The following is a 26752-nucleotide window of genomic DNA, read 5'->3' as shown; positions in this document are numbered from 1 at the left end:
AGCCCCCCAACCTATAGAAACACTAACGTTGATGAAAGCCCCCCAACCTATAGAAACACTAACGTTGATGAAAGCCCCCCAACCTATAGAAACACTAACCTTGATGAAAGCCCCCAACACACAGAAACACTAACGTTGATGAAAGCCCCTAACCTATAGAGACACTAACCTTGATGAAAGCCCCTAACCTATAGAAACACTAACCTTGATGAAAGCCCCCCAACACACAGAAACACTAACGTTGATGAAAGCCCCTAACCTATAGAAACACTAACCTTGATGAAAGCCCCCCAACACACAGAAACACTAACCTTGATGAAAGACCCCAACCTACAGAAACACTAACCTTGATGAAAGCCCCCAACCTATAGAAACACTAACCTTGATGAAAGCCCTCCAACCTATAGAAACACTAACCTTGATGAAAGCCCCCAACCTATAGAAACACTAACCTTGATGAAAGCCCCCAACCTATAGAAACACTAACCTTGATGAAAGCCCCCAACCTACAGAAACACCTTGATGAAAGCCCCCAACCTACAGAAACACTAACCTTGATGAAAGCCCCCAACCTATAGAAACACTAACCTTGATGAAAGCCCCCAACCTATAGAAACACTAACCTTGATGAAAGCCCCCAACCTACAGAAACACCTTGATCAAAGCCTCCAACCTACAGAAACACTTACGTTGTTGAAAGCCCCCCAACCTATAGAAACACTAACCTTGATGAAAGCCCCCAACCTATAGAAACACTAACCTTGATGAAAGCCCCCAACCTACAGAAACACTAACCTTGATGAAAGCCCCCAACCTATAGAAACACTAACCTTGATGAAAGCCCCCAACCTACAGAAACACTAACCTTGATGAAAGCCCCCAACCTACAGAAACACCTTGATGAAAGCCCCCAACCTACAGAAACACCTTGATGAAAGCCCCCAACCTATAGAAATACTAACGTTGATGAAAGCCCCCCAACCTATAGAAACACTAACCTTGATGAAAGCCCCCAACCTACAGAAACACTAACCTTGATGAAAGCACCCAACCTACAGAAACACTAACCTTGATGAAGGCCCCCAACCTACAGAAACACTAACCTTGATGAAAGCCCCCAACCTACAGAAACACTAACCTTGATGAAAGCCCCCAAACCTATAGAAACACTAACGTTGATGAAAGCCCACAACCTACAGAAACACTAACCTTGATGAAAGCCCCCCAACCTATAGAAACTCTAACCTTGATGGAAGCCTCCAACCTACAGAAACACTAACCTTGATGAAAGCCCCCCAACCTATAGAAACACTAACCTTGATGAAAGCCTCCAACCTACAGAAACACTAACCTTGATGAAAGCCCCCAACACACAGAAACACTAACGTTGATGAAAGCCCCCAACCTATAGAAACACTAACCTTGATGAAAGCCTCCAACCTACAGAAACACTAACCTTGATGAAAGCCCCCCAACCTATAGAAACACTAACCTTGATGAAAGCCCCCAACACACAGAAACACTAACCTTGATGAAAGCCCCCAACCTACAGAAACACTAACCTTGATGAAAGCCTCCAACCTACAGAAACACTAACCTTGATGAAAGCCCCCCAACCTATAGAAACACTAACCTTGATGAAAGCCCCCAATACACAGAAACACTAACCTTGATGAAAGCCCCCAACCTACAGAAACACTAACGTTAATGAAATCCCCCCAACCTATAGAAACACTAACCTTGATGAAAGCCCCCCAACCTATAGAAACACTAACCTTGATGAAAGCCCCCAACCTACAGAAACACCTTGATGAAAGCCTCCAACCTACAGAAACACTAACGTTGATGAAAGCCCCCCAACCTATAGAAACACTAACCTTGATGAAAGCCCCAAACACACAGAAACACTAACGTTGATGAAAGCCCCCCAACCTATAGAAACACTAACCTTGATGAAAGCCCCCAACCTACAGAAACACCTTGATGAAAGCCTCCAACCTACAGAAACACTAACGTTGATGAAAGCCCCCAACCTACAGAAACACTAACCTTGATGAAAGACCCCAACCTACAGAAACACTAACCTTGATGAAAGCCCCCAACCTATAGAAACACTAACCTTGATGAAAGCCCCCCAACCTATAAAAACACTAACCTTGATGAAAGCCCCCAACCTATAGAAACAATAACCTTGATGAAAGCCCCCAACCTATAGAAACACTAACCTTGATGAAAGCCCCCAACCTACAGAAACACTAACCTTGATGAAAGCCCCCAACCTATAGAAACACTAACCTTGATGAAAGCCCCCAACCTATAGAAACACTAACCTTGATGAAAGCCCCCAACCTATAGAAACACTAACCTTGATGAAAGCCCCCAACCTACAGAAACACCTTGATGAAAGCCCCCAACCTACAGAAACACTAACGTTGATGAAAGCCCCCAACCTATAGAAATACTAACCTTGATGAAAGCCCCCAACCTACAGAAACACCTTGATCAAAGCCTCCAACCTTCAGAAACACTTTCGTTGTTGAAAGCCCCCCAACCTATAGAAACACTAACCTTGATGAAAGCCCCCAACCTATAGAAACACTAACCTTGATGAAAGCCCCCAACCTACAGAAACACTAACCTTGATGAAAGCCCCCAACCTATAGAAACACTAACCTTGATGAAAGCCCCCCAACCTATAGAAACACTAACCTTGATGAAAGCCCCCAACCTATAGAAACACTAACCTTGATGAAAGCCCCCAACCTATAGAAACACTAACCTTGATGAAAGCCCCCAACCTATAGAAACACTAACCTTGATGAAAGCCCCCAACCTGCAGAAACACCTTGATGAAAGCCCCCAACCTACAGAAACACTAACGTTGATGAAAGCCCCCCAACTTACAGAAACACTAACCTTGATGAAAGCCCCCAACCTACAGAAACACTAACGTTGATGAAAGCCCCTAACCTATAGAAACACTAACCTTGATGAAAGCCCCCAACCTACAGAAACACTAACGTTGATGAAAGCCCCCAACCTATAGAAACACTAACGTTGATGAAAGCCCCCAACCTATAGAAACACTAACGTTGATGAAAGCCCCCCAACCTATAGAAACACTAACCTTGATGAAAGCCTCCAACCTACAGAAACACTAACCTTGATGAAAGCCCCCCAACCTATAGAAACACTAACCTTGATGAAAGCCCCCAACACACAGAAACACTAACGTTGATGAAAGCCCCCAACCTACAGAAACACTAACCTTGATGAAAGCCTCCTACCTACAGAAACACTAACCTTGATGAAAGCCCCCCAACCTATAGAAACACTAACCTTGATGAAAGCCCCCAACACACAGAAACACTAACCTTGATGAAAGCCCCCAACCTACAGAAACACTAACGTTGATGAAAGCCACCCAACCTACAGAAACACTAACCTTGATGAAAGCCCCCCAACCTATAGAAACACTAACCTTGATGAAAGCCCCCAACACACAGAAACACTAACCTTGATGAAAGCCCCCAACCTACAGAAACACTAAAGTTGATGAAAGCCCCCCAACCTATAGAAACACTAACCTTGATGAAAGCCCCCCAACCTATAGAAACACTAACCTTGATGAAAGCCCCCCAACCTATAGAAACACTAACGTTGATGAAAGCCCCCCAACCTATAGAAACACTAACGTTGATGAAAGCCCCCCAACCTATAGAAACACTAACCTTGATGAAAGCCCCCAACACACAGAAACACTAACGTTGATGAAAGCCCCTAACCTATAGAGACACTAACCTTGATGAAAGCCCCTAACCTATAGAAACACTAACCTTGATGAAAGCCCCCAACACACAGAAACACTAACGTTGATGAAAGCCCCTAACCTATAGAAACACTAACCTTGATGAAAGCCCCCAACACACAGAAACACTAACGTTGATGAAAGCCCCCCAACCTATAGAAACACTAACGTTGATGAAAGCCCCCAACACACAGAAACACTAACGTTGATGAAAGCCCCTAACCTATAGAAACACTAACCTTGATGAAAGCCCCCAACACACAGAAACACTAACGTTGATGAAAGCCCCTAACCTATAGAAACACTAACCTTGATGAAAGCCCCCAACACACAGAAACACTAACGTTGATGAAAGCCCCTAACCTATAGAAACACTAACCTTGATGAAAGCCCCCAACCTACAGAAACACCTTGATGAAAGCCCCCAACCTACAGAAACACTAACCTTGATGAAAGCCCCCAACCTATAGAAACACTAACCTTGATGAAAGCCCCCAACCTATAGAAACACTAACCTTGATGAAAGCCCCCAACCTACAGAAACACCTTGATGAAAGCCCCCAACCTACAGAAACACTAACCTTGATGAAAGCCCCCAACCTATAGAAACACTAACCTTGATGAAAGCCCCCAACCTATAGAAACACTAACCTTGATCAAAGCCCCCAACCTACAGAAACACCTTGATGAAAGCCTCCAACCTACAGAAACACTAACGTTGTTGAAAGCCCCCCAACCTATAGAAACACTAACCTTGATGAAAGCCCCCAACCTATAGAAACACTAACCTTGATGAAAGCCCCCAACTTACAGAAACACTAACCTTGATGAAAGCCCCCAACCTACAGAAACACTAACCTTGATGAAAGCCCCCAACCTACAGAAACACTAACCTTGATGAAAGCCCCCCAACCTATAGAAACACTAACCTTGATGAAAGCCCCCCAACCTATAGAAACACTAACGTTGATGAAAGCCCCCAACCTACAGAAACACTAACCTTGATGAAAGCCCTGTACTTAGTTTAAAGTCAAACCCCTTTGGTCATGCATATCACATACAGTACCAGTCAAAGTTTGGACACATCTTCTCATTAAAGGGATTTTCTTTATTTTTTAATATTTTCTACATTGTAGAATAATAGTGAAGAAATAAAAAACAAGTCGGTGACGTTGCTATGGGCAGACAGAACAAGTCGGTGACGTTGCTATGGGCAGACAGAACAAGTCGGTGACGTTGCTATGGGCAGACAGAACAAGTCGGTGACGTTGCTATGGGCAGACAGAACAAGTCGGTGACGTTGCTATGGGCAGACAGAACAAGTCGGTGATGTTGCTATGGGCAGACAGAACAAGTCGGTGACGTTGCTATGGGCAGACAGAACAAGTCGGTGACGTTGCTATGGGCAGACAGAACAAGGCGGTGACGTTGCTATGGGCAGACAGAACAAGTCGGTGACGTTGCAATGGGCAGACAGAACAAGTCGGTGACGTTGCTATGGGCAGACAGAACAAGTCGGTGACGTTGCTATGGGCAGGATACACTGCCTGGGATCAGGGACTGTACTGGGTCTGAGACACACAGGGAGCCAGGAGACACTGCCTGGGATCAGGGACTGTACTGAGACTGAGACACACAGGGAGCCAGGAGACACTGCCTGGGATCAGGGACTGTACTGAGACTGAGACACACAGGGAGCCAGGAGACACTGCCTGGGATCAGGGACTGGGACTGAGACAAACAGGGACCCAGGAGACACTGCCTGGGATCAGGGACTGGGGCTGAGACAAACAGGGAGCCAGGAGACACTGCCTGGGATCAGGGACTGGGGCTGAGACAAACAGGGAGCCAGGAGACACTGCCTGGGATCAGGGACTGTACTGGGACACACAGGGACCCAGGAGACACTGCCTGGGATCAGGGACTGAGACACACAGGGAGCCAGGAGACACTGCCTGGGATCAGGGACTGAGACACACAGGGAGCCAGGAGACACTGCCTGGGATCAGGGACTGGGGCTAAGACACACAAGGAGCCAGGAGACACTGCCTGGGATCAGGGACTGTACTGGGACACACAGGGAGCCAGGAGACACTGCCTGGGATCAGGGACTGTACTGAGACACACAGAGAGCCAGGAGACACTGCCTGGGATCAGGGACTGTACTGGGACACACAGAGAGCCAGGAGACACTGCCTGGGATCAGGGACTGTACTGGGACTGAGACACACAGGGAGCCAGGAGACACTGCCTGGGATCAGGGACTGTACTGGGACACACAGGGAGCCAGGAGACACTGCCTGGGATCAGGGACTGTACTGGGACTGGGACACACAGGTAGCCAGGAGACACTGCCTGGGATCAGGGACTGTACTGGGACACACAGGGAGGCAGGAGACACTGCCTGGGATCAGGGACTGTACTGGGACACACAGGGAGCCAGGAGACACTGCCTGGGATCAGGGACTGTACTAGGACACCTAGGGACCCAGGAGACACTGCCTGGGATCAGGGACTGAGACACACAAGGAGCCAGGAGACACTGCCTGGGATCAGGGACTGTACTGGGACACACAGGGAGCCAGGAGACACTGCCTGGGATCAGGGACTGTACTGGGACACACAGGGAGCCAGGAGACACTGCCTGGGATCAGGGACTGTACTGGGACACACAGGGAGCCAGGAGACACTGCCTGGGATCAGGGACTGTACTGGGACACACAGCGAGCCAGGAGACACTGCCTGGGATCAGGGACTGTACTGGGACACACAGGGAGCCAGGAGACACTGCCTGGGATCAGGGACTGTACTGGGACACACAGGGAGCCAGGAGACACTGCCTGGGATCAGGGACTGTACTGGGACTGGGACACACAGGGAGCCAGGAGACACTGCCTGGGATCAGGGACTGTACTGGGACACACAGGGAGCCAGGAGACACTGCCTGGGATCAGGGACTGTACTGGGACACACAGAGAGCCAGGAGACACTGCCTGGGATCTGTCTGTTGATGAGCTGGAAACGTTCATTTCAATCCTGTAAGTCTGTGGAGCATTCGGTTGAGAGAGCGTGTCTAAGGAGACTTTCTGCTCAGACATGTATGGGTTACTCTTCTTTAGAGAAACCACATCACAGGATCACTTCAGAGAGATCATGGGTTACCTCAGTTTTGATGACAAAGAATCAGACTAATTCGGCATGCTATCCAACATATAAATTGACTATTTTTGACTGCTGTCATATTGACACCTCTATTCACTATAATGCCATTATTGCTTTTTATGCTGGTTTTCACTTTTTATCATATTTATAATGATGTTTTCACTTTTTATCATATTATAATGATGTTTTCACTTTTTATCATATTTATAATGATGTTTTGGCTACTGATGTTTTTACCATTTACAAAAAAAACTACATCAGCAATTTTTTAGTTTTTTTAGTTTTTACATAATTCCACTTTGACATTGAGCTGTATCCAGATGTTCATATCATCATACCATCCTCCTCTCATACTGGGATCTACGGTATTACCGGCTTAGTACACAAGGCGGCGCCATAAAACGCAAAGAGTGGGTGTGGAAATAGCGCCCCGCTGTGGCTCCTACTGGAATTGTATGTGTGGTGAGCGTTTGAATATGAGAGTCAAGTTGAAAGCTATTTAAATATAACATAATCTGTTCACTGTGTAGCCTGGTTACTTCCTTCATTTGCATGAAGACTTACAGATGTAAAATTATATTATTGATAACACTGAACAAGAGCGCAAGCGTATCTAATCTAACAACAACCTTCTCTTTCTCCCCTATTTGTGAGTGAGTAGGTGTGTGTATGTAACAGTGGAGGCTGGTGAGGGGAGGGCGGCTCATCATAATGGATAGAACGGAGTCCATGGAATGGTATCAAAACACAAACAGGTGGTTTTCACGTGGTTGATTCCATTCCATTGACTCCGTTCCAGACATTATTATGAGCCGTCCTCCCCTCGGCAGAGCCCAGTGGTGTTTTGGTGGTGTTGAGTTACTCTGGTGCTGTTAGTCATTAACCAGACTGTTGGTCTGCCTGGTTGCTTTGCATACAGCCCGTGGGAACTGTGTGGGGGTATATCTATGTGCAGTGTGTATATGAATCACTAGGCAAGTCAGTTAAGAACAAATTCTTATTTACAATGACGGCCTACACCGGCCAAACCCGGACGACGCTGGGCCAACACCATCACAGTATGAGGGCAGATACCAGACATTTTATTAAAATCATAGGACACAAAGACAAATGGTTTAAAACACATGGATCTTCTCTAAACCGGTTGATCAACACACATGATTAAAGACTACATCTAAAACAAAAAGAAAGTCTAGAAAAATATATCATCCGATCCAACATTTTCTTCATTAGGTGTATAAAATAATCAGTGCCATTTGAGATTCATTCAAACTCTACTTATGAAGTAGTTTTCATATAATGACAATCCTCAGATTTACAAATAATGTTCAAAGTCAATGTTCAAAGGCTTGTCCCTTCTGTAGCCCCTGAATACCCTTCCCCTAGCTTCTACATGTTGAAGGCCCTTGCCCTAGCTTCTACATGTTGAAGGCCCTTTTCCCTAGCTTCTACATGTTGAAGGCCCTTTTCCCTAGCTTCTACATGTTGAAGGACCGTTCCCTAGCTTCTACATGTTGAAGGCCCTTTCCCTAGCTTCTACATGTTGAAGGACCCTTTCCCTAGCTTCTACATGTTGAAGGTCCTTTCCCTAGTTTCTACATGTTGAAGGCCCTTTCCCTAGCTTCTACATGTTGAAGGCCCTTTCCCTAGCTTCTACATGTTGAAGGCCCTTTCCCTAGTTTCTACATGTTGAAGGCCCTTTCCCTAGCTTCTACATGTTGAAGGCCCTTTCCCTAGCTTCTACATGTTGAAGGCCCTTTCCCTAGCTTCTACATGTTGAAGGTCCTTTCCCTAGTTTCTACATGTTGAAGGTCCTTTCCCTAGCTTCTACTTGTTGAAGGTCCTTTCCCTAGCTTCTACTTGTTGAAGGTCCTTTCCCTAGCTTCTACTTGTTGAAGGTCCTTTCCCTAGCTTCTACATGTTGAAGGTCCTTTCCCTAGCTTCTACATGTTGAAGGTCCTTTCCCTAGCTTCTACATGTTGAAGACCCCTTTCCCTAGCTTCTACATGGTGTCTACCTGTTGAAGACAGAAGAGTTAGGGGTTAGGGTGATGTTGCTCCTCACCCTCCTCTTCCTCCTCCTGCTCTTCTTCCTCCTCACCCCCCTCTTCATACTCTTCCTCCTCCTGCTTCTCGTCCTCTTCCTCCTCCCCTTGCTCCTCCTCCCCCTGCTCCTCTTCCTCTTGCTCCTCCTCTTCTACTTCCTCATCTTACAAATACTCAGTATTTATCTTTGTGCCCTGCCAGGTAACTGTGCTAGCATATGTTCCTCCTTCTCACTCTCCCTAACACGCTCCCTGCAGCCCCCTCAGTGTTCCCTCACTAAACTGGTATGTGAGCTTCCTCTTCACCTTACAGATCTCTCCTGTTCTGCTGTAGTTCCTGAGTGCTCGAGCCATCTTCTGGTATGTCATGGTCTTGCGATTTCCCTTCCTTCGGCCCCACAGCTGGGCCAGACGCTCCTTGTTCTGGGAGGAGAACTGGAAGGTGCCGGAGCAGGACTGTATCCACCAGATGCAGCTCCGCATGGAGGGGGTCTGTAGCATCTCAAACAGAAAGTGGAACAGACGCTCCTTCTTCTTTCCTGTCGGGGCAAAAGGTGGGATACAGGAAGTAAGTATATTGTTATTTATGAGTGTTTATTCGTTATTAAGGTTGGTGTGTGTGGGTGGGTGGGTGGATGGGTGGCTGGATGGGTGGATGGGTGGCTGGATGGGTGGATGGGTGGCTGGATGGGTGGATGGGTGGGTGGGTGGGTGGATGGATGGGTGGGTGGATGGGACGTGGGTCTGATAGAAGAGTGAGACAGGGGTCACTGGTGAGTAAGGCTGTGATGTAGTGGTGTCAGCGTGTGCTGTGGTGTCAGCGTGTGCTGTGCCGTGGTGTCAGCGTGTGCTGTGCCGTGGTGTCAGCATGTGCTGTGCCGTGGTGTCAGCGTGTGCTGTGCTGTGCTGTCAGCGTGTGCTGTGCCGTGGTGTCAGCGTGTGGTGTCAGTGTGGGTTGTGGTGTCAGTGTGTGCTATGCTGTGGTGTCAGTATGTAGTGGTGTCAGCATGTGCTATGGTGTCAGCGTGTGCTGTGGTGTCAGGGTGGGTTGTGGTGTCAGCGTGTGCTGTGTTGTGGTGTCATCATGTGCTGTGGTGTCAGTGTGGGTTGTGGTGCCAGTGTGTATTGTAGTGTCACTGTGTGTAGTGGTGTGGGTGTGTGTTTGTGGGTGTGTAGTGGTGTGGGTGTATGTAGTGGTGTGGTAGTGTGTTGTGGTAGTGTGTTGTGTTGTGGTATGGGTGTGGTGTGGTAGTGTGTTGTGGTATGGGTGTATGTAGTGGTGTGGTAGTGTGTAGTGTAATGGTGTAGGTGTGTGTAGTGGTGTGGGTGTGTGTAGTGGTGTGGGTAGGTGTTTGTCAGTGTGTAGTGGTGTGGTAGGTTGTAGTTGTGGGGTAGTCTGTAGTGGTGTGGTAGTCTGTAGTAGTGTGGTAGTGGTGTAGTGGTGTGGTAGTGGTGTGGTAGTGTGTAGTGGTGTGGTAGTGGTGTGGTAGTGTGTACTGGTGTAGTAGTGTGTAGTGGTGTGGTAGCGTGTGGTAGTGTGCAGTGGTGTAGTGGTGTGGGTGGTAGTATGTAGTGGTGAGGTAGTGTGTGGTAGTGTGTAGTGGTGTGGGTGTGTGTAGTAGTGTGGTAGTTGTGTGGAGTGTGTAGTGGTGTGGTAGTGTGTAGTGGTGTAGTATAGTGTAATTGTGTGGTTGTGTGTAGTGATTTTGGTGTGTGTGTAGTGGTGTGGTAGTGTGTAGTGGTGTGGGTGTGTGTAGTTGTGTGGTTGTGTGTAGTGGTGTGGGTGTATGTAGTGGTATGGGTATATGTAACGGTGTGTAGTGTGTAGTGGTGTGTTTTTGTCATTGTGTGGTGGTGTGGGTGTGGGTAGTAGTGTGGGTGTGGGTAGTAGTGTGGGTAGTAGTGTGGGTGTGTGTAGTGGTGTGGGTGTATGTTGTGGTAGTGTGTGGGAGTGTGTAGTGGTGAGGTAGTGTGTGGTGGTGTGTTTTTGTCGTTGTGTGGTGGTGTGGGTGTGGGTGTGGGTAGTAGTGTGGGTGTGTAGTGGTGAGGTAGTGTGTAGTAGTGTGGTAGTTGTGTGGTAGTGTGTAGTGGTGTGGTAGTGTGTAGTGGTGTGGTATAGTGTAATTGTGTGGTTGTGTGTAGTGATTTTGGTGTGTGTAGTGGTGTGGTAGTGTGTAGTGGTGTCGGTGTGTGTAGTGGTGTGGGTAGGTGTTTGCCGGTGTGTAGTGGTGTGGTAGCGTGTAGTGGTGTGATAGTGTGTAGTGGCGTGGGTGTGTAGTGGTGAGGCGGTGTGGTAGTGTGTAGTAGTGTGTAGTGGTGTGGTAGCGTGTAGTTGTGTGGTAGAGTGCAGTTGTGTGGTAGTGTGTAGTGGTGTGGTAGTGTGTGGTAGTGTGTAGTGGTGTGGGTGTGTGTGGTAGTGTGTAGTGGTGAGGTAGTGTGTAGTGGTGTGTTTTTGTCGTTGTGTGGTGGTGTGGGTGTGGGTAGTAGTGTGGTTGTGTGTAGCGGTGTGTGTGTGTGTAGTGGTGTGGGTGTGGGTGTGTGTGGTAGTGTGTAGTGGTTTTGGTGTGTGTAGTGGTGTGGTAGTGTGTAGTGGTGTGGGTGTGTGTAGTGGTGTGGGTAGGTGTTTGCCGGTGTGTAGTGGTGTGGTAGAGTGTGATAGTGTGTAGTGGTGTGTGTTTGTGGTGTGGGTGTATGTAGTGGTATGGGTATATGTAACGGTGTGGTAGTGTGTAGTGGTGTGGATGCAGTAGTGTGTAGTGTGTAGTGGTGTGTTTTTGTCGTTGTGTGGTGGTGTGGGTGTGGGTAGTAGTGTGGGTGTGTGTAGTGGTGTGGGTGTATGTTGTGGTGTGGTAGTGTGTAGTGGTGTGGGAGTGTGTAGTGGTGAGGTAGTGTGTAGTGGTGTGTTTTTGTCGTTGTGTGGTGGTGTGGGTGTGGGCAGTGGTGTGGGTGTGTGTAGTGGTGTGGGTGTGTGTAGTGGTGAGGTAGTGTGTAGTTGTGTGTAGTGGTGTGGGTAGTAGTGTGGTAGTTGTGTAGTAGTGTGGTAGTAGTGTGGTAGTTGTGTTGTAGTGTGTAGTGGTGTGGTATAGTGTAATTGTGTGGTTGTGTGTAGTGGTTTTGGTGTGTGTAGTGGTGTGGTAGTGTGTAGTGGTGTGGGTGTGTGTAGTGGTGTGGGTAGGTGTTTGCCGGTGTGTAGTGGTGTGGTAGCGTGTAGTGGTGTGATAGCGTGTAGTGGTGTGTGTTTGTGGTAGTGTGTAGTGGCGGGGGTGTGTGTAGTGGTGAGGCGGTGTGGTAGTGTGTAGTTGTGTGGTTGTGTGGTAGTGTGTAGTAGTGTGTAGTTGTGTGGTAGTGTGTGGTAGTGTGTAGTGGTGTGGTAGTGTGTGGTAGTGTGTAGTGGTGTGGGAGTGTGTAGTGGTGTGTTTTTGTCGTTGTGTGGTGGTGTGGGTAGTAGTGTGGGTGTGTGTAGCGGTGTGTGGGTGTGTGTAGTGGTGTGGGTGTGTGTAGTGGTGTGGGTGTGTGTGGTAGTGTGTAGTGGTGAGGTAGTGTGTAGTAGTGTGGTAGTTGTGTGGTAGTGTGTAGTGGTGTGGTTATAGTGTAATTGTGTGGTTGTGTGTAGTAGTTTTGGTGTGTGTAGTGGTGTGATAGTGTGTAGTGGTGTGTGTTTGTGGTAGTGTGTAGTGGCGTGGGTGTGTGTAGTGGTGAGGCAGTGTGTAATCGTGTGTGGGTGTGTGGTAGTGGTGTGGTAGTGTGTAGTGGTGTGGTAGCATGTAGTTGTGTGGTAGTGTGTAGTGGTGTGGTAGTGTGTAGTGGTGTGGTAGCATGTAGTTGTGTGGTAGTGTGCAGTTGTGTGGTAGTGTGTAGTGGTGTGTGTGGTAGTGTGTAGTGGTGAGGTAGTGTGTAGTTGTGTTGTAGTGGTGTGGGTGTGTGTAGTAGTGTGGTAGTGTGTAGTGGTGTGGTGTGGTATAGTGTAATTGTGTGGTAGTGTGTAGTGGTTTTGGTGTGTGTAGTGGTGTGGTTGTGTGTAGTGGTGTGGGTGTGTGTTGTGGTGTGGGTAGGTGTTTGCCGGCGTGTAGTGGTGTAGTGGTGTGTGTTTGTGGTAGTGTGTAGTGGCGTGTGTGTAGTGGTGTGGTAGCGTGTAGTGGTGTGGTAGCGTGTAGTGGTGTGGTAGCGTGTAGTGGTGAGGTGGTGTGGCTGTGTGTTTGTCATTGTGTAGTGGCGTGGGTGTGTAGTCGTGTGGGTGTATGTAGTGGTGTGTGTGTGTGTGTGTGTAGTGGTGAGGCAGTGTGTAATCGTGTGTGGGTGTGTGGTAGTGGTGTGGTAGTGTGTAGTGGTGTGGTAGCATGTAGTTGTGTGTGTGTGTGTGTAGTGGTGTGGGTATAGTGGTGTGGGTGTGTGTAGTGGTGTGGGTGTGTGTAGTGGTGTGGGTGTGTGTGGTAGTGTGTAGTGGTGAGGTAGTGTGTAGTTGTGTGGTAGTGTGTAGTGGTGTGGTTATAGTGTAATTGTGTGGTTGTGTGTAGTAGTTTTGGTGTGTGTAGTGGTGTGATAGTGTGTAGTGGTGTGTGTTTGTGGTAGTGTGTAGTGGCATGGGTGTGTGTAGTGGTGAGGCAGTGTGTAATCGTGTGTGGGTGTGTGGTAGTGGTGTGGTAGTGTGTAGTGGTGTGGTAGCATGTAGTTGTGTGGTAGTGTGTAGTGGTGTGGTAGTGTGTAGTGGTGTGGTAGCATGTAGTTCAAATCAAATCAAATCAAATCAAATTTATTTATATAGCCCTTCGTACATCAGCTGATATCTCAAAGTGCTGTACAGAAACCCAGCCTAAAACCCCAAACAGCAAGCAATGCAGGTGTAGAAGCACGGTGGCTAGGAAAAACTCCCTAGAAAGGCCAATACCTAGGAAGAAACCTAGAGAGGAACCAGGCTATGTGGGGTGGCCAGTCCTCTTCTGGCTGTGCCGGGTGGAGATTATAACAGAACATGGCCAAGATGATCAAATGTTCATAAATGACCAGCATGGTCGAATAATAATAAGGCAGAACAGTTGAAACTGGAGCAGCAGCACAGTCAGGTGGAAGTTGAAACTGGAGCAGCAGCATGCATGGTGTAGTTGTGTGGTAGTGTGCAGTTGTGTGGTAGTGTGTAGTGGTGTGGGTGTGTGTGGTAGTGTGTAGTGGTGTGGGTGTGTGTGGTAGTGTGTAGTGGTGAGGTAGGGTGTAGTTGTGTTGTAGTGTGTAGTGGTGTGGGTCTGTGTAGTAGTGTGGTAGTTGTGTGGTAGTGTGTAGTGGTGTGGTGTGGTATAGTGTAATTGTGTGGTAGTGTGTAGTGGTTTTGGTGTGTGTAGTGGTGTGGTAGTGTGTAGTGGTGTGGGTGTGTGTTGTGGTGTGGGTAGGTGTTTGCCGGCGTGTAGTGGTGTGGTCGCGTGTAGTGGTCGTGTGTAGTGGTGTGGTAGTGTGTAGTGGTGTGGGTGTGTGTTGTGGTGTGGGTAGGTGTTTGCCGGCGTGTGGTGGTGTGTGTTTGTGGTAGTGTGTAGTGGTGTGGTCGCGTGTAGTGGTCGTGTGTAGTGGTGAGGTGGTATGGCTGTGTGTTTGTGGTAGTGTGTAGTGGTGTGGTCGCGTGTAGTGGTCGTGTGTAGTGGTGAGGTGGTGTGTGTTTGTGGTAGTGTGTAGTGGTGTGGTCGCGTGTAGTGGTGAGGTGGTATGGCTGTGTGTTTGTGGTAGTGTGTAGTGGTGAGGTGGTATGGCTGTGTGTTTGTGGTAGTGTGTAGTGGTGTGGTCGCGTGTAGTGGTCGTGTGTAGTGGTGAGGTGGTATGGCTGTGTGTTTGTGGTAGTGTGTAGTGGTGTGGTCGCGTGTAGTGGTCGCGTGTAGTGGTGAGGTGGTATGGCTGTGTGTTTGTGGTAGTGTGTAGTGGTGTGGTCGCGTGTAGTGGTCGCGTGTAGTGGTGAGGTGGTATGGCTGTGTGTTTGTGGTAGTGTGTAGTGGTGTGGTCGCGTGTAGTGGTCGCGTGTAGTGGTGAGGTGGTATGGCTGTGTGTTTGTGGTAGTGTGTAGTGGTGTGGTAGTGTGTAGTGGTGAGGTGGTTTGGCTGTGTGTTTGTGGTAGTGTGTAGTGGTGAGGTGGTTTGGCTGTGTGTTTGTGGTAGTGTGTAGTGGTGAGGTGGTTTGGCTGTGTGTTTGTGGTAGTGTGTAGTGGTGAGGTGGTTTGGCTGTGTGTTTGTGGTAGTGTGTAGTGGTGAGGTGGTTTGGCTGTGTGTTTGTGGTAGTGTGTAGTGGTGAGGTGGTTTGGCTGTGTGTTTGTGGTAGTGTGTAGTGGTGTGGTCGCGTGTAGTGGTGTGGTGGTGTGTGTTTGTGGTAGTGTGTAGTGGTGTGGTCGCATGTAGTGGTGAGGTGGTATGGCTGTGTGTTTGTGGTAGTGTGTAGTGGTGTGGTCGTGTGTAGTGGTCGTGTGTAGTGGTGTGGTAGTGTGTAGTGGTGTGGTCGCGTGTAGTGGTCGTGTGTAGTGGTGTGGTCGCGTGTAGTGGTCGTGTGTAGTGGTGTGGTAGTTTGTGGTGGTGTAGTGGTGTGGTAGTGTGTATTGGTGTGGGTGTGTGTAGTGGTGTGGGTAGGTGTTTGCCGGTGTGTAGTGGTGTGGTAGTGGTGTGGTAGTGTGTTGTGGTGTGATAGAGTGTAGTGGTGTGGGTGTGTGTAGTGGTGTGGGTGTATGTTTGTGGTAGTGTGTAGTGGTGTGGTAGTGTGTAGTGCTGTTGTAGTGGTGCTGTAGTGTGTAGTGTTGTGGGTGTGTGTAGTGTTGTGGGGGGTGTTTGTGGTAGTGTGTAGTGGTATGGGTATTTGTAATGGTGTGTAGTGGTGTGGTAGTGTATAGTGATGAGGTAGTGTGTAGTGGTGTGTGTTTGTCGTTGTGTAGTGGTGTGGGTGTGTGTGTGTGTAGTGGTGTGGGTGTGTGTGTAGTGGTGAGGTAGTGTGTAGTGGTGTGTTTTTGTTGTTGTGTGGGTGTGGGTAGTAGTGTGGGTGTGTGTAGTGATGTGGGTGTGTGTAGTGGTGTGGGTGTATGTTGTGGTGTGGTAGTGTGTAGTGGTGTGAGAGTGTGTAGTGGTGAGGTAGTGTGTAGTGGTGTGGGTGTGTGTTTGTCATTGTGGTATTGTGTAGTGGCGTGGGTGTGTGTGTAGTCGTGTGGGTGTATGTAGTGGTATGGAAGTTTGTAGTGGTGTGGTGGTCTGGTAGTGTGTAGTGGTGTGGGTGTGTGTGTGTGTAGTGGTGTGGGTGTGTGTAGTGGTATGGTGGTGTGGGTGTATAGTGGTGTGGGTGTATGTAGTGGTGTGGTAGTGGTGTGGTCGTGTGTAGTGGTGTAGTAGTGTGTGGGGGTGTGTAATGGTGTGGATGTGTGTAGTGGTATGGTAGTGTTGAGTGGTGTGGGTGTGTATAGTGGTGTGGGTGTATGTAGTGGTGTGGTAGTGTGTAGTGGTATGGGTATTTGTAATGGTGTGTAGTGGTGTGGTAGTGTGTAGTGATGAGGTAGTGTGTAGTGGTGTGTGTTTGTCATTGTGTAGTGGTGTGGGTGGGTGTGTGTGTGTAGTGGTGTGGGTGTGTGTAGTGGTGTGGGTGTGTGGTGTGGGTGTATGTAGTGGTATGGGTATATGTAACGGTGTGGTAGTGTGTAGTGGTGAGGTAGTGTGTAGTGGTGTGTTTTTGTTGTTGTGTGGTGGTGTGGGTGTGGGTAGTAGTGTGGGTGTGGGTAGTAGTGTGGGTGTGTGTAGTGGTGTGGGTGTATGTTGTGGTGTGGTAGTGTGTGGTAGTGTGTAATGGTGTGGGTGCGGTAGTGTGTAGTGGTGTGCTTTTGTCGTTGTGTGGTGGTGTGGGTGTGGGTAGTAGTGTGGGTGTGTGTGGTGGTGTGGGGGTGTGTGTGGGTGTAGTGGTGTGGGTGTGTGTAGTGGTGTGGGTGTGTGGTGTGGGTGTGTGTAGTGGGTTTGTGTAGTGGGTTTGTGTAGTGGTGTGGGTGTAGTGGTGTGGGTGTGTGTAGTGGTGTGGGTGTGTGTAGTGGTGTGTGTAGTGCTGTTGGTGTGTGTAGTGTTGTTACCTGAGTGTGATGTGAGGGGCAGTATTTCGCTCGTCTTCCTGCCTCTCCTCTCAGCAGGGGGGCAGGAGAGAGCGTCGGAGGGAGAGGATGGAGGGTAGTCTAGACAGAGGGAGCTGGAGGAGTCAGACTCACTGCAGGGAGTTGTCTCACTGGAATAGGTGCTGTGCTCCTGAAACACACAGTCCCCTCAGTCAGACAGTTTAAATATCAGTCTGACTTACATTATTACATTCAATCTCTTTCCTTATTAATGTGTAGTACTGTCTAGTATGTGTGTAGTAAATGTGTAGTAGCCCTGTTGTGTTGTATGTGTGTATTAAACTTGTAGTAGTCATGTTGAGGGTTGTATGTGTGTAGTAGTCATGTTGAGTGTTGTAGGTGTGTAGTAAACGTGTAGTAGCCCTGTTGAGTGTTGTAGGTGTGTAGTAAACGTGTAGTAGCCCTGTTGTATTGTGTAGTAGAGCAGCCATCTCAGTAGTCATGTTGAGGGTTGTAGGTGTGTAGTAGCCCTGTTGTATTGTGTAGTAGAGCAGCCATCTCAGTAGTCATGTTGAGGGTTGTAGGTGTGTAGTAGCCCTGTTGTATTGTGTAGTAGAGCAGCCATCTCAGTAGTCATGTTGAGGGTTGTAGGTGTGTAGTAGCCCTGTTGTATTGTGTAGTAGAGCAGCCATCTCAGTAGTCATGTTGAGGGTTGTAGGTGTGTAGTAGCCCTGTTGTATTGTGTAGTAGAGCAGCCATCTCAGTAGTCATGTTGAGGGTTGTAGGTGTGTAGTAGCCCTGTTGTATTGTGTAGTAGAGCAGCCATCTCAGTAGTCATGTTGAGGGTTGTAGGTGTGTAGTAGCCCTGTTGTATTGTGTAGTAGAGCAGCCATCTCAGTAGTCATGTTGAGGGTTGTAGGTGTGTAGTAGCCCTGTTGTATTGTGTAGTAGAGCAGCCATCTCAGTAGTCATGTTGAGGTGTGTAGTAGCCCTGTTGTATTGTGTAGTAGAGCAGCCATCTCAGTAGTCATGTTGAGGTGTGTAGTAGCCCTGTTGTATTGTGTAGTAGAGCAGCCATCTCAGTAGTCATGTTGAGGTGTGTAGTAGCCCTGTTGTATTGTGTAGTAGAGCAGCCATCTCAGTAGTCATGTTGAGGTGTGTAGTAGCCCTGTTGTATTGTGTAGTAGAGCAGCCATCTCAGTAGTCATGTTGAGGTGTGTAGTAGCCCTGTTGTATTGTGTAGTAGAGCAGCCATCTCAGTAGTCATGTTGAGGTGTGTAGTAGCCCTGTTGTATTGTGTAGTAGAGCAGCCATCTCAGTAGTCATGTTGAGGGTTGTAGGTGTGTAGTAGCCCTGTTGTATTGTGTAGTAGAGCAGCCATCTCAGTAGTCATGTTGAGGGTTGTAGGTGTGTAGTAGCCCTGTTGTATTGTGTAGTAGAGCAGCCATCTCAGTAGTCATGTTGAGGGTTGTAGGTGTGTAGTAGCCCTGTTGTATTGTGTAGTAGAGCAGCCATCTCAGTAGTCATGTTGAGGGTTGTAGGTGTGTAGTAGCCCTGTTGTATTGTGTAGTAGAGCAGCCATCTCAGTAGTCATGTTGAGGGTTGTAGGTGTGTAGTAGCCCTGTTGTATTGTGTAGTAGAGCAGCCATCTCAGTAGTCATGTTGAGGGTTGTAGGTGTGTAGTAGCCCTGTTGTATTGTGTAGTAGAGCAGCCATCTCAGTAGTCATGTTGAGGGTTGTAGGTGTGTAGTAGCCCTGTTGTATTGTGTAGTAGAGCAGCCATCTCAGTAGTCATGTTGAGGGTTGTAGGTGTGTAGTAGCCCTGTTGTATTGTGTAGTAGAGCAGCCATCTCAGTAGTCATGTTGAGGGTTGTAGGTGTGTAGTAGCCCTGTTGTATTGTGTAGTAGAGCAGCCATCTCAGTAGTCACCACAGGAGTCAATGTTAAAAGCAGTGAATCTGACACCAATAAAACCATTAAAAACCTTCAGTTTCAGTTTCAGTCCTTTTTATATAGCAATGAACATTTTACAAAGGAAAGGAATTGAACAGTCCATCGACTTCTTCTTGCTTAATGAGCATAGCAATAATGTCAGGCATATGATGGCACACATGCTAAACTAATGGAGAGAACGAACAGGGGGTTTTCCTATACAAATGTCTATTGTGGAATGGCCTAAATATTAACAATATACAAATGTCTATTGTGGAGTGGCCTAAATATTAAAATTGTACAAATGTCTATTGTGGAATGGCCTAAATATTAAAATTATACAAATGTCTATTGTGGAATGGCCTAAATATTAAAATTATACAAATGTCTATTGTGGAGTGGCCTAAATATTAAAATTGTACAAATGTCTATTGTGGAATGGCCTAAATATTAAAATTATACAAATGTCTATTGTGGAATGGCCTAAATATTAAAATTATACAAATGTCTATTGTGGAATGGCCTAAATATTAAAATTATACAAATGTGCAAATATACATAAATAATAATATTGTGAAGACTTCTGCATTACGGCCCCTACAGTATGCATGTTGTGTGAGAGGGTGTGTTCATTGTACTCACCCAGTGGTTGCCATGAAGACGAGGCCATTCTGTGGGCGGAGCCTGTTTTTCATATTCCTTATTAGGAGAACTATAGTCATAATGCCACTGGTAGGCATACTGACCAGACCAGCTGTTCTCTGAAGAGACAATACATCAATAGGTCAACAAATGAATCAATCAGGGAATCAGGTAATCAACCAATCAATCAGGCAATCAGTTAATCAGGTAATCAACCAGTCAACCAATCAATCAGGCAATCAGGTAATCAACCAAACAACCAATCAATCAGGTAATCAACCAATCAGGCAATCAGGTAGTCAACCAATCAACCAATCAATCAGGCAATCAGTTTATTAATCAATCAATAAGAGAATAAACAAATGTATAAATCAATCAGTCGATCAATTAAATCAATCGACCACTCAATCAATCAATAAACACACACACGCTCACCTATGACGCTGGTCTCCTGGTGTTGGTGTGAGTGTGTGTGTGTTTGCTGAGCGGGCGTGGCAGGAGGCGTAGGAGGTGTGTGTCGGACATCCAGGGAGTGTTCCTGTAGATATTCCTCTATGACGTCCAGGTCCACCTCTACCGGGGTCTGGGCAGGACCGGGCCAGCCTGGGATATAACCCATCTGGAGGAGACAGAACGGTCAGGGTATACGTACTGTGTATATACTGTCTATATATATATAATATTGAGTTGCTCCCCCTTTTGCCCTCAGAACAGCCTCAATTCGTCGGGTCATGGACTCTACAAGGTGTTGAAAGCATTCAAGGTGACTCCAATGCTTCCCACAGTTGTGTCAAGTTGGCTGGATGTCCTTTGGGTGGTGGACCATTCTAGGTACATACATGAAACTGTTGAGTGAGAAAAACCCACCAGAGCTGCAGTTCTTGACAGACTGAAACCAGTGCCCCAGGGCACCTAGTACCATACCCCATTCAAAGGAACTGAAATATTTAGTCTTGCCCATTCACCCTCTGAATGGCACACATACACAATCCATGTCTCAATTCTCTCAGTTCTTAATAATCCTTCTTCAACCTGTCTCCTCCCCTTCATCTACACTGATTGAAGTGGATTTAATAAGTGACATCAATAAGGGATGAAAGCTTTCACCTGGGATTCACCTGGTCAGTCGATGTCCTAATGTTTCTAACCCTAACCCTAACCCTCACCCTCACCCTAACCCTCACCTGGATTCACCTGGTCAGTCGATGTCCTAATGTTTCTAACCCTAACCCTCACCCTAACCCTCACCCTAACCCTCACCTGGATTCACCTGGTCAGTCGATGTCCTAATGTTTCTAACCCTCACCCTAACCCTCACCCTAACCCTAACCCTAACCCTCACCTGGATTCACCTGGTCAGTCGATGTCCTAATGTTTCTAACCCTAACCCTCACCCTCACCCTCACCTGGATTCACCTGGTCAGTCGATGTCCTAATATTTCTAACCCTCACCCTAACCCTCACCCTCACCCTAACCCTCACCTGGTTTCACCTGGTCAGTTGATGTCCTAATGTTTCTAACCCTCACCCTAACCCTAACCCTCACCCTCACCCTAACCCTAACCCTCACCTGGATTCACCTGGTCAGTCGATGTCCTAATGTTTCTAACCCTAACCCTCACCCTAACCCTCACCCTAACCTGGATTCACCTGGTCAGTCGATGTCCTAATGTTTCTAACCCTAACCCTCACCCTCACCCTAACCCTCACCCTCACCCTAACCTGGATTCACCTGGTCAGTCGATGTCCTAATGTTTCTAACCCTAACCCTCACCCTAACCCTCACCCTAACCTGGATTCACCTGGTCAGTCGATGTCCTAATGTTTCTAACCCTAACCCTCACCCTCACCCTAACCCTAACCCGGATTCACCTGGTCAGTCGATGTCCTAATGTTTCTACCCCTAACCCTCACCCTCACCCTAACCCTAACCTGGATTCACCTGGTCAGTCAATGTCCTAATGTTTCTAACCCTAACCCTCACCCTAACCCTCACCCTAACCCTAACCTGGATTCACCTGGTCAGTCGATGTCCTAATGTTTCTAACCCTAACCCTAACCCTCACCCTAACCCTCACCTGGATTCACCTGGTCAGTCCATGTCCGAATGTTTCTAACCCTCACCCTCACCCTAACCCTCACCCTCACCCTCACCCTAACCCTCACCCTAACCCTAATATGTTATAAACTGAGTGTATATAAACACCTTCAAGCTCAAACATACTAAGCACAAAATCACTGGAATATAACTTAGAGGACTGTAACAAGGACTGTAGCAATGACTGTAACAAGGACTGTCACATGGACTGTAGCAATGACTGTAACAAGGACTGTCACATGGACTGTAGCAAGGACTATAACAAGGACTGTCACATGGACTGTAGCAATGACTGTAACAAGGACTGTCACATGGACTGTAGCAATGACTGTAACAAGGACTGTCACATGGACTGTAACAATGACTGTAACAAGGACTGTAGCAATGACTGTAACAAGGACTGTCACATGGACTGTAGCAAGGACTATAACAAGGACTGTCACATGGACTGTAGCAATGACTGTAACAAGGACTGTCACATGGACTGTAACAAGGACTGTCACATGGACTGTAACAAGGACTGTCACATGGACTGTAGCAATGACTGTAACAAGGACTGTCACATGGACTGTAACAATGACTGTAACAAGGACTGTCACATGGACTGTAGCAATGACTATAACAAGGACTGTCACATGGACTGTAGCAATGACTGTAACAAGGACTGCCACATGGACTGTAACAATGACTGTAACAAGGACTGTCACATGGACTGTAGCAATGACTATAACAAGGACTGTCACATGGACTGTAGCAATGACTATAACAAGGACTGTAGCAATGACTGTAGCAATGACTGTAGCAATGACTGTCACATGGACTGTAGCAATGACTATAACAAGGACTGCCACATGGACTGTAGCAATGACTATAACAATGGATGTAGCAAGGACTGGGACTGCCACATGGACTGTAGCAATGGCTATAACAATGGATGTAGCAAGGACTGGGACTGCCACCTGGACTGTAGCAATGACTATAACAATGAATGTAGCAATAACTATAACATGGACTGTAACATGGACTATAACAATGACTATAACAATGAATGCAGCAAGGAATGGGACTGTCACATGGACTGTCACATGGACTGTAGCAATGACTATAACAATGAATGTAGCAAGGAATGGGATTGTCACATGGACTGTCACATGGACTGTCACATGGACTGTCACATGGACTGTCACATGGACTGTAGCAATGACTATAACAATGAATGTAGCAAGGAATGGGATTGTCACATGGACTGTCACATGGACTGTAGCAATGGCTTTAACAATGACTATAACAATGACTATAACAATGACTGTAGCAAGGACTGGGACTGTCACATGGACTGTAGTAATGACTATAACAATGAATGTAGCAAGGACTGGGACTGTCACATGGACTGTAGTAATGACTATAACAATGAATGTAGCAAGGAATGGGACTGTCACATGGACTGTAGCAAGGACTATAACTAGGAGTGTAACAAGGACTGTAACAAGGACTGTAACATGGACTGTAACAATGACTATAACAAGGACTGTAACAAGGACTGTAACAATGACTGTATCAATGACTGTATCAAGGACTATAACAAGGACTGTAACAAGGACTGTAACAATGACTGTAACAATGACTGTAACAATGACTATAACATGGACTGTAACAATGAATGTAACAAATCACTGCCATCAACATATTCTAATGACATCTGGAATCCCACAAAAATGAAGAAGGGGGATTACATCTGAACGGGGATCACATCTGAACGGGGATCACATCTGAACGGGGATCACATCTGAACGGGGATCACATCTGAACGGGGATCACATCTGAACGGGGATCACATCTGACCGGGGATCGCATCTGAACGGGGATCGCATCTGAACGGGGATCATATCTGAACGGGGATCACATCGGAAAGGGGATCACATCGGAAGGGGGATCACATCGGAAAGGGGATCACATCGGAAGCGGGATCACATCGGAAAGGGGATCACATCGGAAGGGGGATCACATCGGAAAGGGGATCACGTGTGAAAGGGGATCACATCTGAAGGGGGATCACGTCTGCATGTGATATTTCCTCACATCACTGTCTGGTTTTTGAATTCTATAACTGACAACACACCTTTCCAATATCAGATAAGTCCTACTTTGAGACACTGTATAAACGCAGGCCCTGGTCTCTCTTGTAAAAGTTCTGTTAGTACTGATCTGTAGTTATTGTATAGTAATACACAGTAGTATATATTTAATAGTTGTGTACGGACCAGAATCTGTTAGTACTGATCTGTAGTTATTGTATAATAATACACAGTAGTATATATTTAATAGTTGTGTACGGACCAGAATCTGTTAGTAGTGTACTGTAATTAATAACTGGCAGTTTTTTGTTGTTCTGAAGACGCACAACAGCCTGCTCGCTACTTTGACTACACACACACACACCTTTAACCCCACTGTCTGCTTTGACTAGCAAATATATGCAAGTGTTGGTCACTCTCACAGCAACATCAATATAAAGACACAGAAAATAAAGACTTATTTTGAAATATTCTAGCTGCATAGCTACGGTACATTGATTGTGTGTCTGGGAGTCAACCAAATAAAGTTATGAGTCTGGTCAGTCTGTCTGGGAGTCAACCACATGAAGTTATGAGTCCGTCAGTCTGTCTGGGAGTCAACCACATGATGTTATGAGTCCGTCAGTCAGTCTGGGAGTCAACCACATGAAGTTATGAGTCCGTCAGTCTGTCTGGGAGTCAACCACATGATGTTATGAGTCCGTCAGTCAGTCTGGGAGTCAACCACATGAAGTTATGAGTCCGTCAGTCTGTCTGGGAGTCAACCACATGACGTTATGAGTCCGGTCAGTCTGTCTGGGAGTCAACCACATGAAGTTATGAGTCCGTCAGTCTGTCTGGGAGTCAACCACATGAAGTTATGAGTCCGTCAGTCAGTCTGGGAGTCAACCACATGAAGTTATGAGTCCGTCAGTCTGTCTGGGAGTCAACCACATGAAGTTATGAGTCCGTCAGTCAGTCTGGGAGTTTGGCAGAAGGGTGAAAGAAGGATTCACAGCTTCCACACACACAGAAACAGACCACCCTGACCCTTTTTACGGTAGAAAACACAGTCTGTTGAGGTATAAATAAACCCACTCTTACCGTCTCCAGAGTAGCCAGCATGTCGACAAACACTATCTGAAAATCATTAAACACAACCTTTAAATACCAGGATACCAGCATGTCGACAAACACTATCTGAAAATCATTAAACACATTCCTTAAATACCAGAATACCAGGAGAAAGACACAGCACAGACATCATGTCACACGTGAGACTGTTCCGTAACTGAAAGTGGAACATGCAGTAGTTCAATTTGAGAATTACGTAACTCCAAAAACCGAAACAAACTGCTCAACATGATACACAAATAAAACCTTTGTCAGAAATACTCAAAAAGAGTAATTATAAAATATAATATGGTTTAGTTTGGCATTCAAATATCAACATAACATTAAAATCACTACACATTGTAGCAGGTTAACAGCAGGTGGACAGCAGGTGGACAGCAGGTTAACAGCAGGTGGACAGCAGGTTAACAGCAGGTGGACAGCAGGTTAACAGCAGGTTAACAGCAGGTTAGCAGCAGGTTAACAGCAGGTTAACAGCAGGTGGACAGCAGGTTAACAGCAGGTTAACAGCAGGTGGACAGCAGGGTAACAGCAGGTTAACAGCAGGTTAACAGCAGGTGGACAGCAGGTTAACAGCAGGTGGACAGCAGGTTAACAGCAGGTGGACAGCAGGTGGACAGCAGGGTAACAGCAGGTTAACAGCAGGTGGACAGCAGGTGGACAGCAGGTTGACAGCAGGTTAACAGCAGGTTAACAGCAGGTTAACAGCAGGTGGACAGCAGGTGGACAGCAGGGTAACAGCAGGTTAACAGCAGGTGGACAGCAGGTGGACAGCAGGGTAACAGCAGGTTAACAGCAGGTGGACAGCAGGTGGACAGCAGGTTAACAGCAGGTGGACAGCAGGTGGACAGCAGGTTAACAGCAGGTGGACAGCAGGTTAACAGCAGGTGGACAGCAGGTTAACAGCAGGTAGACAGCAGGTTAACAGCAGGTGGACATTAGGTTAACAGCAGGTTAACAGCAGGTGGACAGCAGGTTAACAGCAGGTGGACAGCAGGTTAACAGCAGGTGGACAACAGGCTAACAGCAGGTGGACAGCAGGTTAACAGCAGGTTAACAGCAGGTGGACAGCAGGTTAACAGCAGGTTAACAGCAGGTTAACAGCAGGGTAACAGCAGGTGGACAGCAGGTGGACAGCAGGGTAACAGCAGGGTAACAGCAGGTTAACAGCAGGTTAACAGCAGGTTAACAGCAGGTGGACAGCAGGTTAACAACAGGGTAACAGCAGGGTAACAGCAGGTTAACAGCAGGGTAACAGCAGGTTAACAGCAGGTGGACAGCAGGTTAACAGCAGGGTAACAGCAGGTTAACAGTGCAAAAGTGCATCAAATGAAAGCCAGCAAAATTAAAACTCTCAATGAGAGATGGAGGGACATCTCTACCTGTTTGAGTCCTTTAAGTTGTTTTTTGACAGATTGATGCAGTAATATCCTTCAGAGAGAGAGGTGTGATGGAGGAAGAGAGACAGAACGAGTGGGCAGGTGAAAGCTCCTCCAGTCCTTTATATACTCTCTCTCTCTCTCTCTCTCCCCCCCTCTCTCTCTCTCGCTCTCTCTCTCTCTCTCTCTCTCTCTCTCTCTCTCTGACTCTTCACTAGTCACTCTATCATTATGTAAAATTTCTCACCATCAGTTTAGGTGGGTGTAATGGAGAGGCGGAGCCTACTCTCTCACCATGAGTTTCAGTATCATCATTCCTCTGTATTAAAGGTGGACAGGTGAGCTGAGGTCCAAGAAGGACACCTGTTTAAATAATGAGCACACCTGCAAACAATATTCATATCTAATGTGTTGCGCTACAAATGTAACAAATGCATAAATGCAATGCAATGCACAGA

General features: G+C 47.1%; 1 protein-coding gene across 1 annotated transcript; it reads right to left on the bottom strand.

Annotated features, from left to right (window-relative positions):
* Positions 1–8023: 8023 nt before the first annotated feature.
* On the bottom strand, positions 8024–26415 carry LOC109884432 (transcription factor PU.1). The gene is made up of 6 exons (XM_020476393.2): positions 26298–26415; positions 24886–24921; positions 20065–20248; positions 19630–19748; positions 17077–17245; positions 8024–9553 (listed from the first exon to the last, which is right to left on the bottom strand). Exons 2-6 carry the CDS (start codon positions 24904–24906, stop codon positions 9255–9257), a joined length of 792 nt encoding a protein of 263 aa, XP_020331982.1. The 5' UTR covers positions 24907–24921; positions 26298–26415; the 3' UTR covers positions 8024–9254.
* Positions 26416–26752: the final 337 nt, after the last annotated feature.

Source organism: Oncorhynchus kisutch, linkage group LG17 (genome assembly GCF_002021735.2).
Source record: "Oncorhynchus kisutch isolate 150728-3 linkage group LG17, Okis_V2, whole genome shotgun sequence".
In the NCBI taxonomy this organism is placed as follows: domain Eukaryota; kingdom Metazoa; phylum Chordata; class Actinopteri; order Salmoniformes; family Salmonidae; genus Oncorhynchus; species Oncorhynchus kisutch.
This window is presented reverse-complemented; position numbering and strand designations above follow the sequence as displayed.

What these genes read in the sequence shown, in the direction of transcription:
- LOC109884432 (XM_020476393.2), bottom strand. Translation starts at nt 24,906, where the DNA reads ATGCTGGCTACTCTGGAGACG. An exon ending in TGCTGGCTACTCTGGAGACG is followed by an intron (nt 20,249 to 24,885) that starts GTAAGAGTGGGT and finishes TGTCTCCTCCAG; the next exon opens with ATGGGTTATATCCCAGGCTG. An exon ending in GTCTTCATGGCAACCACTGG is followed by an intron (nt 17,246 to 19,629) that starts GTGAGTACAATG and finishes TGTGTGTTTCAG; the next exon opens with GAGCACAGCACCTATTCCAG.